This window comes from Phyllostomus discolor, chromosome 6 (assembly GCF_004126475.2).
Source record: "Phyllostomus discolor isolate MPI-MPIP mPhyDis1 chromosome 6, mPhyDis1.pri.v3, whole genome shotgun sequence".
Lineage (NCBI taxonomy): Eukaryota > Metazoa > Chordata > Mammalia > Chiroptera > Phyllostomidae > Phyllostomus > Phyllostomus discolor.
Window position 1 is genome coordinate 120,415,573 of NC_040908.2, and position 19,502 is coordinate 120,435,074.

The 19,502-nt window shown below is 37.3% G+C and overlaps 2 protein-coding genes across 5 annotated transcripts in view; one reads left to right on the forward strand and one right to left on the reverse strand.

Annotated features, from left to right (window-relative positions):
- PPME1 (protein phosphatase methylesterase 1) overlaps positions 1 to 8,380 on the reverse strand; it is a 66,323-nt gene extending 57,943 nt beyond the window's left edge. The window contains exon 1 of one of the 2 annotated variants that reach the window (XM_028515807.2): positions 8,086 to 8,380. In XM_028515807.2, the coding sequence (XP_028371608.1) occupies positions 8,086 to 8,186 (101 nt within the window). In that variant the 5' untranslated portion in view covers positions 8,187 to 8,380. The remainder of the gene's footprint in view (positions 1 to 8,085) is intronic. The other variant, XM_028515808.2, reaches the window with a different exon arrangement.
- Positions 8,381 to 8,589: 209 nt separating this feature from the next.
- C2CD3 (C2 domain containing 3 centriole elongation regulator) overlaps positions 8,590 to 19,502 on the forward strand; it is a 123,074-nt gene continuing 112,161 nt past the window's right edge. For 2 of the 3 annotated variants that reach the window (XM_028515804.2, XM_036028819.1), the window contains exons 1-3: positions 8,591 to 8,873; positions 11,440 to 11,709; positions 14,960 to 15,117. In XM_028515804.2, coding sequence (XP_028371605.1) covers positions 8,819 to 8,873; positions 11,440 to 11,709; positions 14,960 to 15,117 — 483 coding nt within the window. In that variant the 5' untranslated portion in view covers positions 8,591 to 8,818. Of the gene's footprint in view, positions 8,874 to 11,439; positions 11,710 to 14,959; positions 15,118 to 19,502 lie in introns of all 3 variants that reach the window. The other variant, XM_028515806.2, reaches the window with a different exon arrangement.

Sequence of the window (19,502 nt, forward strand, 5' to 3'; positions counted from 1 at the left end):
TCTAAAAATTTATGAAATATAGTAAATAAGTTTCCATTATATAGTTTTACCATTTAAGTAATGATTCCATATATGTATCTTATCTTTCTTCTCAAAACAACTCTTTGAGGCTAGTATTATCCACATTTTAAGAAAATAAAGTCAAGTTTGCACCAGTTAAGTATATGTACTGAAGCCAGGAAGGAAGTCCTAATATGTTGATTTAAAACTTACATTCTTTCTAGAAAACTACATAAGTACAGAACTAATAGTATTGATATAGAGTTGGCACTATGGTCTTTGGGGAAATCTGGCCACAACTTCAGCCTGCTGTTATGGTTTGGAATAACGGGGATTTTCAAAACAATCTCTCTTTCAATCTTCAAAATATACTGGTAGCACATGTTTAGGACTGGTTGTCAACACAGGCATTCCTCAGAGATACTGTGGGTTCACCCCTGGACCACCACAGTGAGGCAAGTACTACAGTAATGCAAGTCACAATCTTTTTGTTGGTGGAAGGTCTTGCCCTCTAGACCTCATAAAAAATGCAGTATCTGTGAAGTACAATAAAGTGAAGCACAATAAAATGAGGTATGCCTGTACTGGATTTTGAAGAACACCAAAGTGAGGTGTACAGGCCAACAACTCTTTTAATAATGCTATGAATTAAAACTTTCTTTTCTAAAAAAAAATTTACTTCATGGCATGAAGGAAAAAGTTTTTCTGAACCAATCAAAGGTCTTCTCAAATCTGACAGCAAGTAACAGAGCAAGGAGGGTTCATTAGATTTTTAAAAATTATCCAATTTCGGAGACCCTAAGAAGAAAATATTTGTTGGCAATAAATCTAACAACAATGGAAAAAATGGACACTCAAGCAGAAGTGCTCAGGTCAAGGGGCTCAAACCTGGCAAAAGTGGGAAAGGGGAAAGAGGAGGAGGGAAATCATGTCCTATACCAGTGTGACAATGAAATCAGTAGGGAATATGAAGTCAGAAGATCAGTCTCTCCTACTTGTTAACATCAGGGCTTGGGGCAGATGCTGTTAGCTTTCTACATTCTTTACCCACTTCCCACTCTCTATTCCCTAACAGAATTCCAAATTGTTTTAGTAGGTAGTGGAGATCTCTCACTATCTTTCCTCCAGCCCAAGGGAATAAATAAGAATTGGTCTAAACCAATGATAGTAATCACATTCCCTACTGCCAGTGACTGGTCTCATGATGGATGTGTGAACCAGTTCTACACAATGAGACAGTAAGACAAGCTTAGCTAAGAAAAGATCTTTGTTCCCTCCTTTTTATTTGGAAAGACAGAATAAAGGCAAGATTCAAGTGGAGTTGTAGCAACCATAATATGGTGACAAACAAAAGAAGGAAAAGCCAACATTTCTAAGAATGACCAAAAAAGGATGTAAAAAATCTGGGACCTGAATGATACAGCTGAATGACTGAATTAACTCTGGGATTGCCTATTAATAATAAATATGCTTTTGGTTTCAACCACAGTAAGCTGTTAGCAAATTAAGTTATTTCCCATTAATGTAATGTTGCTAATTTGAATTTGGGTAGTTTAGTAGGTTTAGTTGTATTTAAACAGTAAATTTTTTAAAATTTTATTTATTAGTTTTAGAGAGGAAGCGGGGGAGAAAGGAAAAGGGGAGGGGGAGGGGAGAACGGAGAAAAATTAACTTGTTATTCCACTTTTTTATGCATTTATTAGTTGATTCCTGTATGTGCCCTGACCAGGGATTGCCCCCACAACCTCGGTATATTGGGGTGAGCCTCTAAACAACTGAGCTACCTGGCCAGGCCTAAATCTTTTGAGTTCTGTAATTGTATGAGAGTAATATGGCATTTACTCTTATACATAAGGAATTTATCCCTAGTTTTTTGTACATATTTAAGTAGCATTACATTGAAGATAGCTTAAGTCAAGAACTGGGATTGAGAATTTTTTCTTCAAAAGGAATTAATAATAATATATTTCTTTAAGGAAGACTCAATATCATAAAAATGTTTATTCTAAATTATTGTACTTATTTAGTATAGTCCCAATAAAAATACTATCAAGATTTTTTCTGATACTTATTGATTAGAAAGTTTATTTGTAAGAATAAACAAATAAAAGGAATCAGGAAAATCTTAAAAATGAAATGAGGGGGAACCTACCTCTATCATCTACTAAAACATACTAATTAATGCTTCTCTAATTAAAAGTGTAGTGACACATAAAATAAAAAAGGAAAGAAGCTTCATAAACAGATCCAAATTTATGTGGAAATTTGGTATATAATAAAGATGTCCTTTTAATCATTGGGGAGTTTATTTTTAATAAATGGTGTTACAATAATTGGACAGTCTGTGGATAAAAATAAAATTGGCTCCATTCCTCACTTTGCATATCAAGATAAATTTAAAACAAATGCAAAAAAAAGAAACCCCACAGGTTCTGGAAAAAAAACCTACATAAATTCTTTCATATTCTTCTGGGAGAAGAATATGTCTTTCTGTGATTCAAAATCCAGAAGCAATACATGCTGGATTTGAGTATGTAAAATTAAAAAAAAAAACAAAAAACCGTTTTACATGGCAAAAAATACGAGCAAAGTAAAAAGTCAACTTGGAAAAATATTTTTGACATTTATAAAGAGAAAATGTCCGTAATACACAAAGCACTTCAAACAGCCACATTAGAAAACGGTTTGACAGTTTCTTGAAAAGTAAAACATAATTTACCATGTAAACCAGCAATTCCATTCTTAGGTTTTTGCCCAAGAGAAAGGCAAACATATTTCCACACAAAGATTTGCATGTGAATGTTCATGAGTAGTATTCATAATGGCAAAAAATTAGAAACCTGTAAATGAAAAAGGAGTTTTACAGAAAGTAACAAACCTAAGTGTCCAGTAACTGATAAATGAGTATATCTATGCAATGGAATATCATTCAACAAAAATGAAGTATTGATACAAGCTACTACATGGATGAACCTTGAAAACAATATACTAAGTGAAAGAAGCCAGTCACAAAAGGTTGTATTGCATGATTTAACTTACATGAAATCCATAATAGACAAGTCCATAGAAACAGAAATTAGATATTAGTAATTGCCAGGAGCAGTAGAAAGGGGTACAGGAGTGCTAACAGGTAGTTTCTCTGTGGGTAATAAAAATGTTCTGGAATTAGTGGTGATGATTGTACAACCTTGAATTTACTGAAAAACACTGAATTGTATTCTCTAAAAGGGTGAATTCTATATGTGAGTTATAACTTAATTTTTTAAAAAATTAATAAATAACTAAGAGAAACACTAGAATTTAATTCTTCTAGTAATTCAGTATGTGACCTTGAGCAAATCACTTCACTTTTCCCTTTATTTCTCCATCTGCATGCATAGCTCCTTAAAGCCTTTCTGAGACCTGATATCTGTAATAAACTTAAGTTTAATGAAAGACTATCTAATTAGATATGAATAAACATATAGCTTGAATGGAAAAAGCTGACATAACAGATTGAAAAGAATGTTCATACTTCATAAAGAGTAAGCCTTTTGCACCTGTATAAAATAATTTACTAGTTACCATTCCTTAAGAGTTTATGTAGGAAGCTTAAGTACTTTTCTGTATTTTCTCATTCTTACAGCACTCTAAGGTAAGCAGAAGTATCTCTGTTTTATAGATAAGAAACGAACTAAGAGAGGTTAAATGACTTGACCAAAGTGAACACTCAAGCTGGGCTTCAAAGTCAGATCTATATTACTTTAAACATCAAGCTCTTCGTGTTTACCAAGGTACACAACAATAGACTGAAAATCTGAAGTCTGGATTTGAATCCTATTTCTGCCACTTAATGATTCTACAATCTTTGGGAAAGTCAATGAACATTTGAGTTTTCTCATTAACAGAAAATATTAGCCCCTGTCCTCATTTACCTTATAAAATTACAGAAAAAGGCACTAATACACATTAGTTAAAGCACTGTAGCAATGGAAGAGATATTAGAAACCTAGTACTATTGATAACCAAAAACATGTTGAAAAATGAATGGTTTCAATAATCTACAGTTTCATCCTGGCCAGGGTGGCTCAGATGGTTGGGGCAGTGTCCCATATACCAAAAAGTTGTGGGTTCAATACCCTGTCAGGGCACATACCTAGGATGCGGGTTCCATCCCTGGTTGGGGCATACCTGGGAGGCAACAGATCGATGTTTCTGTATCTCTTTTTTTCTCCTTCCCTGGCTCTCTAAAATCAATAAACATTTTTTAAAGATTTCATTTTATTTATTTTTAGACAGAAGGGAAGGGAGGAAGAAAGAGAAGGAGAGAAATATCAATGTGTAGTTGCCTCTTGCATGCCATACCCCCTACCAGCGACCTGGCCCACAACCCAGGCATGTGTCCTGACTGGGAATCGAACCAGCAACCCTCTGGTTCACAGGCCTGCACTCAATCCACTGAACCACACCAGCCAGGGCTCTATAATCAATAAACATTTAAAAAAAAAATCAACACTCTCTCTAATGGTATTGAAATATACTAAAGCAGTGCTTTTCAAAACACACTACTCTCAAGCATACCACGTGTTATGTAGACTGTGCATTGATGTCCTCCCCAAATCCATGTTAAGTTCTAAAATCCCATGTAATATTTGTAGGTGAGGCCTGTGGGAGGCGACAAGGTCATAAGGGTGCAGCCCTCATAATGAGATTAGTACCTTTATAAAAGAGACACCACAGAGCTCCCTACTCTCTTCTGGCATGTGGGTATACAGTGAGAAGACTGCCATCTATGAACCAGGAAGGGGTCTTTAGCAGGCATGAAATCTTGGACTTCCCAGGCTCCAGAACTTTAAGAAATACTTTCTGTTGTTTATAAGCCACCCAGTCTATGCTATTTTTGTTATGGAAATCCTAACAAAGAGACCAATCACAAGCAGGAATCTAAAATCAAAGTAGCTCCAAAAGGCTTAATAAAAAAAAGTTCAAGAACTGTTTGGGGCATCATCTACTAGTATCTATCATAAAACAATAAAACCAGGATTTCAGGCCTTCGGGAAGAAGACTGTTGATGTTCTGAAAAGGGAATGAATTCTAGAGAACAAACCTAGATTGAATCTGGTTCTGCCAATATACCAATTGGATGATTTTTAACCTCTGCATCTGAATTTCCTCATGCAGGGAAATATCTACCTTGCAAGGTTGTGCACAGGATAAATAGCATACATAAAACTACTACAATGCCAGACACATAGTACTTAGAGAAAAAAAGTTAATTGCTATTATTACATTATCCAGAATATTACCCACTAATATTCTAGAATTACTAAATCCAATTTGAAAAACTAAACTATGAAAACTCAAAAAAAACCATAAACTCAAAGTCACCCTGAATATGTACACATCTAAAAAAGGTTAGTGAAACTGAGGGCAAAAGATTATGAAAAGTACTTAAAAGAGTAAGTCATATGAGACTGTCAAAGGAACAGGCCCAACTTAAGACTAAGAGATACATGGAGTAGATAAAGATAGTTAAGATTTTAAAAAAAGGAGCAGAGCAGAAATAAAGAAGCATTCTTTGAAATTGGTGGAAGTAAGACTTCATAAATCAGGACTGAGGAAAAGGACTGAATCCTAGAATATCTGCAAAGGAGTAACATACACAACTCAAATTAAGTACTGCCAGGAAAACAACTATGAATCCAAAAAACCACAGCGGATCTCACAGTCAAGAAATCTATGCCCTAATATTTAGTGGCTGGCCCTGGGGTACCTCAGTATGAGGAAAATTTGAGTTTCAGTCTTGTCTTTTATTTAGAGAAAGTATTATCCCCTGTCCCTTCATTTATTTTACAGAATACAAAATTCTCTGAGCCTTAGTTTCCTCAACTATACAGTGGAGTAGTGAGATGAAATTATTCCAATGCTCTCTTCCAGCATTATGATTGTAGAGGGGAGAGAGTCTATATTATCACTAACATTAGACAGAGAGGAGGCCTGCCTATGTTCCAATTATGAGTTAGAAAAAAACAAAGGAAAATAAGCTGCTTGAGGACCACATAAAATTCACCGACATATGCTCTTCTTCACAATACTACTATAAAGGAACCTCTTTCTGGAGAACTTTATTTTCCAGGACAAGCAGTTAACCTAAATTTAAAAAACCAAACATTTATTTAAAGAGAGTAATTTACTATCAATTATACATCCTTCTAATCAGCAGATTTTTCCTTTTTTCTCAGTATTTTTCTTCAGTTCATCACCACAGAACTTGTTTTGAGAATGTGAGAAGCTGAATTCTAATTAAACTTACCTAAAGCATGTATAGATATAAAAAAGCTAATTTTTGTACATTTTTTACCAAAGAGTGCTGACAGACTGAAAGATCATATTTTAGAGTAAGATAGGCAGCAACTAAGACACATATCAACAATAAATGTTACACTAATTTTATATTCCAGGTTAATTTTCCCAAATAATGTTACGGATCAGTTTCCATATCCTCCTTATTATTCATGTTACAGTACTATCTTTGTCTTCCAAAGCTAAGGCAACCCTCGTTTTACCTGAAATGCAGCCTTCTACCATTTCTTTCTGTTGTGCATCCACTGTCCATCAACCTATCAAGGTTCTCTCACTTTTCTACTGTGTATCATAGTCAGGTCTCCACTCCAACTCCTAGTTTCCTCCCCTGGTTTTTCCCACCATTCTCACCATCTCCTACTGTTTCAATTTATAGGATTCTCCTTTCTCTTCATTGCTAGAAATTACTTTCACAGTCCTACCTCTCCTATCTTCATCTTCCCTTTGATCAGCTTTGGTACATATGACTTCTTAACCTGAAGTTTGTCTTCTCCAGTGTTCTTATTCCAAGAATATCTACCAATCCATCTCTAGATTCTGAACACAGACTCTTGACTGCTTTATACCTAAATATTCTTCCTGCCCCTTTTCTCTTTACACTCACTAATCCCCAGAGTCCTGTCTGGTATTACAAGCACCCCTCAGAAACCAACTGCGTATTCAATTCTGTCTGCGTTCCAGCAATTAACACTCTGGTGTTCAACTCATTATGCTCTCTCTCCTACACCCAAGTATTCCCTAACCTGACACAAGCCATTCATCAACCTAAAATTCCAAACGTCTATCCCTTCAACAAGGCTTTTTTCCTAGCAAATAGTTTCCCTGAAACATTTTAAGTGGTTACTTTCAATGCTTCATTAATTCTGAGTTTTGTCAAACCACTACAAAGTTGCCATCAAGCCTATTTGCCAAGCAAAAGTCAATTGCCCAAATCTTTCTCTTTAAGCTTCCCGGACCTTCCCTCTGCAGCATTTCCATTCACCAAATCCTATCCCTAGTCACTTCTCAATGTCTAGAGCCCAAGGGGGTGCTCTCTAAAACTCCTCAGCCCTCGCCCTCATCATGCCTCCCCTACACTCACTCATCACATTCCTATTACTCTTGTTTTTTTGGCTATGTTTTCCATCTTTCCTCACGCCTATTTCCCAAGCTTTCTCAGTTCTCTTAGTCACCCCAAGTCGTGAATCTGCTTCTTACACCTCTAGGGACTCTCTCTAGAACCTTCCGCTCCCTAGTTCGTTTCCTTTTCTAACCCTGTTTCAGGTGTTGTCTAGTTCTCTCAGCTTTTCTAATATCTACTTCTCACAGTCTTCTTATTCGCAAATCTTCCTGTAGTTGTTTCTCCTAATCCCCCCCAACTTTTCTCTCAGTCATTCCCCACTTCCCTCAACCATCCCTGGCAGCTTTCTCCCCATCTTCGTCATCACTCGACTCCCTTTCTTCAAACCTCCTCCATCCCTTCTTCTGTAGGTGCCTCTTAAATCTCTTAAATTACCCTCTTGGTTTCCTCAATTTTTGCCGTATTCCCTTCTCCCTTCAATACTATTTGTCCTTCAATTTCCATTAACTTGGCGCCTCCCCTAAAACCCAAATCTGCCTTCTACTCCATCCAACGCCTCCAGGCCGCCGCCAACATTCCCCCTTTTCTTAGCCTCCCTTGCGGTGCAGCTCTAAACGCCCAGAGCCATCATTCTCCAGTGGCCAAGACCTGGCCTCCAGAAAGAAGGGCTCTGGATCACGTACCCCATTCGCATCTTTGCTCCGCTCTGACTGCCCCCGCTGCCGGGTAAAGGGGGGCGAGAGGGCAGGCGGCCGAGGTGCATACTCTTCTCGAGGGCCGACATGAAGGGAAGGCCGGAGGTAGTCAAACACGAGCCGAAACTTCGTCCCAGGCTAAGTGCGGCCCAACCGGTCACAGCTTGCTCTTTTAGTAGTGCCCAGTCGCCTTTGGACAGCACCCAGCTCCCGGCAGCACCGCCCACCGCCCACCGGCTCCGTAAACCCCACCCACTCGCCTCCGAAGATTCTACCGGAAGTACGCAACAGGAAGATTCCTTCCACAAAGGAAGCTGGGTAACGGAGTCTGCGGACACCTCAGACCTCTAGCGGAGAGCCAGACGAGCCTTCCCGGAAAGAGAAGCGCTCTTAGAGGCAATGCACTCTGGACTATGGAGTCCTCAAAGGACGTATCCCTTTGCGCCTGCGCAGCGGGAGGTGACAGCGTCCAACCCCGCAGAGGTAGTGTAGCAAAGCATCCTGGGTGTTGCAGTCTATTGGTGGTGAGGAGTCTTGGCGCCTTGCCTTCTCACCGCTTCCCAAGAGACTGTTAGATGAAAAGCTGCTTCTTCCTGCCTCCCAGGCTGCCCAGCGGTGCCGGTTGCCGGGGAACGCGGGCGCGGTGGGAAGCGATGGCGGGAGGCTACGGCCTAGGTGCTGGGGCTGGAGTTGAGTTGGTGAAGAAAAGCTCGGCCTCATCATGAAACAACGCAAAGGCCAGGGACCTGGGGGCGGCCGTGGCCGCAAGAAAGGAGGTAACCTGAGCGACCAAAGGTTAAGGAAAGCATCATAGGGCGGAGTTAGGGGAACGGGGTGTAAGGAATTCTAGGGAGCCCCCCCCCCCCCCCCGACAACCGCCTGTTAAAAAAAAAAAAGAAGAAGAAAAGGGATGAAGGAGGGGGAATAACCAGGGAATCAGATTAAAAGAGAGGGCAGTTGGCTCTCCAACGAATGGAAAAGAAATAGGGGCCGGAGGCGGGGGTTGGGGAGTGGCAAACTGGACGAATAAATGGGGCTAAGTGAGGGCTTAAGTACTGGTAGGACACCTTTAAAAGAAGGAAATAAAAAACTCTACAGATTTTTTGTATTTTTGGAAATTGAGATATAATTGACATAATGTTGTTAGTTTCAGGTCTACCACATAATGATTGGATGTTTGTATATGTTGCGAAATGATCACCGTAATAACTAGTTGGCATCCATCACTATACATAGTTACAGAATTTCTTTTCTCTTAATGAGAACCCTTAAGATCCACTCTTAGCATCTTTCAAGTATACAGTACACTATTATTGCCACTGCAGTGTAAATTAAATCAACCCCATGACTTGGAAGGGTTTTTCTTAACAAAGTTAAGTGTGTGTTAGGGTCTACCTTTGGAGGTCCACAAAGGACAGAAGAAACATAAGTTAGAGAGGGGAGTATGTCAGTAATTCTAACAGACAAGGGTCATGCTTTATACGTTACTGAATCCTCAAGAACTAACACAAAGCAGAACTCAGTAAATGTTAGTTGAATGAGTGAGGCATAATACAATCATGAAGTGTGGAGGGCTACAAACAGGAAGTTGGAAAAGATAGTGTGGAGGAGAGACAAAGAGTGGCGAGTTAGACCATGTGGTAGGTAGGGTTGAAGGGGTGAGGATGTGAGTATCTACAATGGATTTGAGATGATGAAAGAGTGTGTAGCAAGAGGTTTATCAGGTTTGCTCCAGGAGAGACAAGCTCACCAGGAGAGTAGAAAAATGTTAGCTTCAGCAAGAACAGTCACCCTAGGAACCCAGGGCAGATCAGGAAACTAGAATTTGAATCTCTACAGGGCTTTCTCAGAAACAAAAATGAGTGGCTGCCTTTTTACATTATACACAAAGAAATAACAGAATAGTTATATTAGGCCATTGGGGTGAGGACTGGAGCTACAGAAATAAATCTTATCCAAACTTCAGATTTTTAAAAAAAATCTTCACCCAAGGATATGGTTATTAATTTGGGAGAGAGAGAAATAATGATGTAAGAGAAACATGATCGATTGCCTCCAGTATGCACCCTGACGGAGGATGGAACTTGCAACCCAGAGATGTGCTCTGACCTGGGATCAAGCCTGCGACCTTGTGGTGCACAGGACAATGTTCCAACCAGCTGAGCCACCAGCCAGGGCTGTTTAAAGATACTTAAGAGAGTTTTGAGGCGGTACCTTTCCTGCCTGGAATGATGGGAGGATATGAAACAAGCATGGAAGTGGTCATTTTTGTTGCTCCCTATGTGAAATCAGTCAAGCATATTTGGTTAATAGGCAAATCAAAATAGAAATAACATAAGAATGCCCTACTAGCTATCTTATATGTGTATGCAGTAATGCTCATGTACATACCCATGTATAATTTTTATATTGAAATAGTTATCCATAAAGTTATGATGGGACTTTTCTCCACTATAGAGAGCAGACAGGGTGTTCACTTCAGAAATCCAAAGAATTACTTAGATAGATTCATGAGCTGAGAGACTCCAGTATATTTTCTTCTAGTGAAGCACAAACAGTGCCCAAGAGAAAAGTGAGAGAAATAAAAAGATGTGTAATGTAAGAATGATTTCTTAAATCTCTCAGTCCTTGTTAGAAAATAAAGGAAAGTTGTATAGAAAGCTGTGTTTAACTGCCTGGTTTACATTTCGTTATCTGTATGAAGCCAATAAATATTATGAACCCAGCAAAGTGCTAAAAAATTGAGCAGAATCTGAAGGATGATAATCTTTGTCCTCAACCGTGTGATATTGGTGGGGGGAAAAGACAATCTAAGGTGCTGTTTATTGAAATGCTGAGTTGTATGGTATAGACCTAATCATTTATTTGAGAGTTGAATGAAGGGAGTTTTTGCTGCTCTATGTTTAGTGATGGTTTTAAAGTAAGAGAGTTAGGTAAAGATAACATCTTAAGAATTGTGGACTTTGTAATAATCAGTATTTGGAAGAAAACTTTCAACTGAGATCTGAAAATATATGTACTGTATCATTATATTTGTATTTTTCAAATGGTCTCTCTCCATTGAGGAGTTTGTGTTAGTATGTCTTAAGTTGGTATGTTCTTTATTTGTACTAATCTGAAACCAACTCTAAACACCAGTTTGTTGTCAGGGTGGCTTAAGTGACCAGATAGTTTATTCTGTGGTCTAGTTTACTAGTTACTTCTCCTTTATTAGAATAGGTAAGATAAGCCTGCTTTCTGTGGAGACTAAAATGTTTTTGTGTGTTTTTATTAAAAAAGCAGATTATATGTTTTCTATATTTAGTCTAAATTTTAACTTAGTATTCTTGAATTTCTCCACAGGTTTAAGTGACATTCCTCCATCTACAAGTCTACCACCTCTAGTTGAAGGCCAACTACGCTGCTTTCTGAAACTTACTGTTGATAAAGTCATGTGGAAGATTGCAAAGCCTCCTTCTTGTATACTGGTTCGAGTGAGATGGTGGGGAGAAACATCAGATGGAACCCTCTTTTGTCCCAGGGACACATTGCAGACTGAACCAAAAGCTGTGAGAACAACTACACGTTATGCTGTTCGCTGTGGTCCAAAGCAATTTACCTCTTACCTAACAGGTACAATTTTGTCTTAGCGTTGCACCTACAGACCTAATAAGCATGTAGTGATGTTATTAGCAATAGATGTTATTGCATACCTAGTATCTACATGACATCGTTAATTATTGAGGGCTCAAAGAGGTTTAAAAATAGACAATTTATTGAGAGTATGCTATGCACTAGGAATCGACACATATTATTTCTAATTCTTAACTCTGCAAGATAGATTATTTTCTCTCTTTTATAGATGATGAAACTCAGGTTCGGAGATGAAATCAATGCTCTCTAAAGTTACATAGTTGACAATGGCAAAGCAGATTTGAACCCACCTCTGTCTGACGCCAGAACTCACGTACTTTTTACCAAATCATGCTTGTTTAAGTAATAACCATACTTTTTGCTCTGGGACTTAAATTATGCTCAAGGAAAGAGGATATAGATATAAAATTTACTAACAGTGCAAGATAATCCCTGCTAAGTACCAATGAATGGTTTAGTGAGTTAGTACTGCAGATTTTTAAAGAAGGGAAAGATCTCTCCATGGGAATCCAGGAGCCAAAATCTCTTCATTCCTGTTCCAGGAAAGCATTCTAAATGTGCTGCATCACTTCTCAATATTTAGATCAAGGTCTCACATAAACACATTTTGGATGGTGGGGTTATTTATCAAATCAGTGCAGTTCAAGTCAGTAAAAATTAAGCATTTATCATGTAAACATTGTTGGGCTAAGAATACTAAAGAGCCGAAGTTGAATTAAAGATTAACCTATCTTAAAAAGCTTGCATTCTACCAAGAAAAAATTTTGGAAAACATCATAGTGTGAAAAACAAAAACTTCAGTAATTCAAAAAATACATAATGATCACTTAGCATGTGCTGGACATTGTGCTAGGCACTATGGGAATTATACAAATGAATAAAAGTATTTAATCAGAATGGTATCTTACTAAATTCATAGAGAAGTTTAGTATAATAGTAGGTAGAAAGTGATAAGTGCTATTAAAGGACACCCATAGATATTCGGGTACTAGAAACCTAAAACTTGAATCCTCAGATGGTATTTTTATATAATTTAACAAATGAGGAGTGATTAGCAATTCTTCAATAAGAAAAAAGATATCTATTCATATGGTAACTGGTCAGACATTTATTTGAGCATCCTGTGATAAAATAAGGACTGCACTAGATTTGTCATCTGAACTTTAGGTTAGCGTTATCAGCTGTGGGATTTTTGGAAAGTCCCTTACCATTTCTGATGCCCTTTTTCCTCATCTGTAAAATGAGATCAAATAACTGACTTTCCATAAAGAAGCAGCCTGGTTGAATGAGAAGAGCATGGGCTCTGAGGTCAGACAGTCTTGAATTTGACCTCTGGCTTCAGGATTGGATGCTCTGTGATGTTGGGAGGTTCCTTAAGATATTGGAGCCTCACCTTCCTATTTAGTTAAATGGGGATAATAGCACTTACCTGAAAGAAATTTCTGTGAAGATTAAATGGAAAATAAATTTGTAGCTTTATTGCTGCAGTACCTGGCATATTGTAGGTGTGAGTCTTACAAAAATATAATGTCTTAAGTATAGCATAGGGAATATAGTCAATAAAATTAATACAGGTTTTATTTTTTTAAAATGTGTGTGTGTGTGTATGAAGTGCCTTAGGCATTGTGATGGATACAGAGATTTTAGATGTTGTCTCTGATCAAAAAGAACTTAAAGATTTGTTGAAAAAACAAAGCTGACATGTGAAACAGAAGTGAGCAGTGCCAGAATGCATGTAATTAAGTGCCTGATTACTTGGTACTTACAATGAGTATTATATGAATATTCCAGGAAATTAATAAGAGCTAAACTTGTAAGTTATTAGGAAATCAGAATTCTACTTCTGTTCTGTACTAACTTGCTGCCTGACACTTTGAGCAAGCTGTTTCATCTTCTTGGGTCTTACTTTTACCATTGGTAAATTGAAGGAGTTAACCACCAAATCAGCCAGTATTGAAATTTTATTATTCTAGTTAGGAAAAAAGCCTTGGAGAAGGTCCCATTTGAATAGGGAACAGATGGGGTGATCCTTGTAAGTGATGGCACAGCTGTGAACATGAGTATATGCTTATTAAAAATGAAGATACAACATTGGTTCACAAGAGTGTGTGCTCTAACTGAAAACTTGGGAAAAATATAACTATTTTTTAAGTTGTTTGGTATTTGCTTTGCTATTCTTTTATGTACTCTTTTGTATGCATAGTTCATTTAAAAGAAAATAAAATGCACAAAGGAAACCATTGAATATATTGTCAAATATATTCATGGTAAGTAAGACAGGGACGGTGATATGTTAGGTAATTTGTCTAATGTTGTATAATAGTCATTAAGCATCTACCATATGAGAGGACACTGTGCTATATGTTTTACTTGCAATACCCTATTCCTCACACAACCATGATGTAAGTATTATGATGCCTATCTTACAGACAACTATGGCTTATACAGAATTAGTTTGTGAATAAAGGTGCTACAACACAATCACAGGCCTTCTCATTATAAGTACTGTGCTCTTTTTACTACAGTATTGAACAAATAGTGAAAATGATCCATTTTCTCAACTTCAAAAGGAAATACTCAGAAGTTACACTGTCCTGAAAGAATCTCAGACTCCATATGAATGCATCATGTTTTCCCTCCTGTAAATTATGACCATGAAAGTATTAAGTCTGTGCAAATAATTGAAAAATATAGTTAAGGAGTTTATTTCCATTCCAGTTAGTTCCAAGTGCTCTCAGTATTTCAGTACCACAGGTACAATCAAAGATTAAGCAATTAGATATTCTTGAGGGAAGCAGAGACCAACTCTTGCATCTATACAAAAGAAGCCCTTTGTCCAATTCAAAACTAGAAATGGTGAGAAAAAAGAACTGAGTTACTGCTTTCATATATCAAAAGCAAAGCCTGAGTTCTTCCCTGACATGTTAAAAACACCCTTTTTGAGGTATGTTTCTTACAAAGTACTTGATAGGCTGAATATTTTTATTCATTGTTTTTTCTCCATGTGAGGTATTTAGTCATTGTTCTTCCCTGAAATTTTATTGTTCTGTTAGTCATGGATTCACTCTTTCTGCCCCCTCCCCATAATTATATGGTAAATGCATGGTGTATTTGAAAATAAGATGATTTTTTTTACATAAAAAAGTTTTCTAATATATACCCCTCTGTCCACTTCTAAAAATAAAAGTAAATGAAAACTATCTGCATATATTATCATGTTTCTGATTAGATATGGCTGTGCTGGTGCTGGAAGTAATCACCAAACTTGATCATCTTCCAATCGGTAGAGTTCACATCAGTGGATTAGCTAAGCTTTCTCCAACCCATCACATCAATGGATTTTTCAGCATTGTTTCGCCAACATCTAAGAAACTTGGAGAACTCCAGGTAAAACATATTTTAATTCTTTGCTGCATAGAATAAAACTTTTTGACTCAAATAGTTGAATCTGTTTATAGAATGGATAGGGACATGACTCCTATGTACCATGCTAATTCCCACTTCATGCCTTTGTTTATATTTTTACCCAAAGACTGTAATATACCTTTGTTTCCCACTTATCTAAATCCTCTTAGTGATAATATGAGACTCCCAAGTACATGTATGTTGGATGCTTGATATTTTCCCTATTGCTAGGTATTTGAATTCACTGCTCTTGTGCAGTGTCTGATCTGCTCTTAATCCCAACTGTAAGATTTTCACTTCAGATACTGTGTTTCTCATCTCTTTAAAAGTTACTTTGCCTAGCCCTGGCTGGTGTGGCCCAGTGGATTGAGCGCTGGCCTGAGAACCAAAAGGTCACCGGTTTGATTCCTCATCAGAGCACATGGGTGGCTGGCATGCCATGCAAGAGGCAACAGTGTTTCTCTCTCTCTCTCTTTCTCCCTTCCCCTCTCTCTGAAAATACATAAAATCTTTAAAACAAGAAAAGAAAAAAATCACTTTTCTTAATTTTTATTTTTTAAAAAAGTTTTTATTTTCAGTTACATTTGATGTACAATATTACATTAGTTTCAGGTATACAACTCAGTGATTAGACATTTATATAACTTAGGAAGTGATTGCCCCAATAATAGATTTTATTTCTTTTCTTTTTTTTTAAAGACGATTCTTTTTTTTTTTTTTTTTTAAGATTTTATTTATTTATTTTTAGGGAGGGAGATAGAGATAGAGATAGAGAGAAAGATCAATGTGCAGTTGCTGGGGGTTATGGCCTGCAACCCAGGAATGTACCCTGGCTGGTAGATTTTATTTCTTAAATGTACAATTTATTTTTCTTTACCTTCATATGTTCTTTTACATCCTTGAGCCTTAAAAGTATCTATATAATAGCCATTTTATGACCCTGTGTGCTAATTTTACTGTTTCTGTCATTTGGGGTTTTAATTGATTTCAGTGTTCTTGAGATTATAGGGCACATCTTGCTTCTTGTAATTTTTTTATTGCATACTGGACGTTGAATTTACATATTTTGTACTTGATTTTTTTTTCTTTAAGGAGTATTGGACTCTGGAAGGTTGTTCAGTTACTTCCCAGTATTAAATATATTAGTTTTCATGTTGAAAAAGTTTACTGAGGTCCTGATTCATATGAACAATTTTTAAAAACTAGAAATGATCAGGAAAATTGGAGTATTGACTCAATTTTTGACAGTATTAAAAAATTATTAATGTTTTAGGTGTGCTAATGGTAATATGTTTATGTTCTGGTATGGGGGGAAATCCTCATATTATTACTAATGTATTTATAGAAGAAATTGTATGATGTCTGGGACTTGCATCTCAATATCCCAGTGGCAAAGCAGGAGTTGGGAACAGTATAAATGAAATGTGATTAGTCATCTGTTGATAATTGTTGAAACTGAATAACAAGTAACTGGATTAATTATACCATTTATTTCTGATTTTGTTTTAATTTTTTATATTAAGAATCTTAAAAACATTTTTCATATTAAAATTTCTTTAGAAAGAGCCATTTAAGTATAACACAATGGGTGAAAGAAAACTAACTTAACTTACACCCTTATGTATCAGTGTGACATTTTAGAACATTAAAAACAAAGATAATCCTATACGCTTCCAGAGAAAAGGGGAAACACTCACATGTAAAGAATTGGAAAGTAGTATGGCTTCAAGCTTCTGAATAGAAGCATGAACATTAGGAGCCAGAAGACAATTCAGTAATGCCTTCAGAATAAAAATAGGCTCTATGTCTGTCTCTAGCACAGTCTGTGTAGTCTAAGTGTGGTACAAAGACATTCCATATGTACAACTTAGCAAAATTTGTACCTCTCTCACAACCTTTCTGGCAAAGCTGCTAAAGGACTTTCTCTGCAAAATGAGCAAGTAAATTTAAAAAATCAAGATGTTATTTTGGAAACAAGAGATCCAATAAAGGAGAGAGATGAAGGGAGATCCCAGAATGGCAGCTCTACTGCCAGGAATAAGTGTCGTGTAGACTTGGAATATATCCTAAACCTCTGGGACACTTTTCTTAGAAAAAAAAAAGTAATAAAATACCTGATGTGTCTGAAAATCTTAAAAGAGATTTAAGAGATTTAGACAACTAGCAATGAGTTTAGAATTAAATTATTAATAAAGAAAATACAAACTAAGGAAATGAGGAAACAAGGCTATTTCCATTTTAGCTAAAAGTTGGCAGGAAAGGAAAAGTAATCAGTTATATATCATGGTTCACCTTTATCTTTTTTTCTTTCTACTGTTATTTTGGGGGGGGGCTATTTTTTATCATTACCATTTAGTGCCCTCATAACCCCCTCCCCCCAGCAATTACCACGCTGTTATCCACGTCCATGAGTCCATTTTTTTCCTTTTCCCTTGAGCCTTCTACCCACCAACCTCTATACTGTCCCCCCAAATCAGCTTTAAATAGAATACATGTTCATACAGAAAGTTTGCTTAGATCAATGTTTATACTAGAACTATATAGGCAAGTCAGGAGGATGGGGGGTGGAGTTAAATTTTTATCTTCCATAGTAAGAAGTCAAAAGATAGTGCCCAGCCCCGGCTGGTGTGGCTCAGTAGGTTGAGCGCCAACCTGCAAAGCAAAGGATCACAGGTTCAATTCCCAGTCAGGGCTCATGCCACGTTGCAGGCCAGGTTCCCCAGTTGGGGATGTGTAAGAGGCAAGCAGTAGATGTTTCTCTCGCACACTGATGTTTCTGTCCCTCTCTTTTTCCCTCCCTTCTCCTCTCTCTAAAAAGGTAAATAAATAAAATCTTAAAAAAAAAAAGATAGTGCCCAGAAACTGAGGGGCAGGGGAGTCAAGATGTATGCTAATATAAGCACATTATTTGCAACTATAGAGGTAAATACAATAAGAGTCAAGTACAGGAGTTGAAAGTGGTCGCCTCTGGGGGAAGAGAAATATGGAGGGAGCCTATGTGAAGGCCTTGGTTTCTTTCTTTTTTTTTTTTTTTTTATCCTCACCTGAGGACATTTTTTTCATTGATTTTGGAGAGAAAGGAGGGGAAGGAGGGAGAGAGAGAAAGAAACATGGAAGTGAGAGAAACACTGATTGGCTCTCTTCTCATATGCGCTGTGACCAGGAATCAAACCTGCAACCTGAGTTTGTGCGACATTTTGGTCAGGGTGACGCTTCAACCAACTGAGCAACACCAGCCAGGGCAGGACTTGTTTTCTGTACAAGCTTGTAAAACAGACTCTTCAAATTATGTGGATGTATAATACTAATTTTAGAATAACTTTTTAAAAATGCAGTGTATGATGGACTTCTTGTCATATTACTGCTTTGCTGTCCCCGAGCACAGTATTGAGTTGACTGTGTGGAATCCCTCCTGATGAGTTGTGAATGAAGCCAATGGGGAGCTGAATGGCTGGAAGATGAAGGAATAGAGGTGGCTTTAGAGTGTTGCTGTGCAGATCACATTTAGTCATAACTCAAAGAAGACAGATACATAGTTTTTAAAGGGAAATTGAGGTTATGGAGTTAGAAGAGTTTTAAATGATAACAAGAGCCATGGTGGCTGGAGGGAGGGTGCTCAGAGTAGATCGATAAAATCATTAGAGTCGAGCTGGGAGAGGAATCTTTGTTGTATTCTATTCTTGGTATAGATCAGATGTCAAAAATAACAAATGAGTCAAGGAGGCTGGTTGTAAGAAAAATCAACTGCCAAAAATATAATAGAAATTTTAAAATACTGAACTTATACTATTATATGAGCATGTAACATAATATGTGAATGTATGATTATTTTACATTAAAATTGGAAAACAAGAATATGTAATTATAAATTCTTTTGAAATCCATTTCTTTGATTTGACTAGAAACTTGATACTTTTAGAAGTTATCAATACCAGACATTTTATATTTGATGGGTATTACAAGCATTCTTTTTTAAACCATTTAATTAAGAGTAGATTTAGATCCAAGATGGCATCAGAGTAGGTAGATGTTACACATACCTCCTCCCAGGACCAAACTGGAATTACAACTAAAATATAGAACAATCATTCTGAATAAGCAACTGAAGAGAGTCTTATAACCAAGGATTCACAGAAAAAGTCATTTTGAGAGTGGAAGGAAGGGTGAAGACACAAAAGGGCTAGCCCTGTGTTTGTGAACAAGGGCTGAAATTCTGAAGGGATATCTCAGCTACAAAGGTTCCCCCAAAGAGTGTGGAGCTTCAGCCCCAAAGTAGGCTCTCAGCCCAGCACACCGGAGCTGGGAAGAGGGGCTTACTTAATATCTGGCAGTGAAAATCAGTGGGGGATTCTGTCCACCAAGGAGGG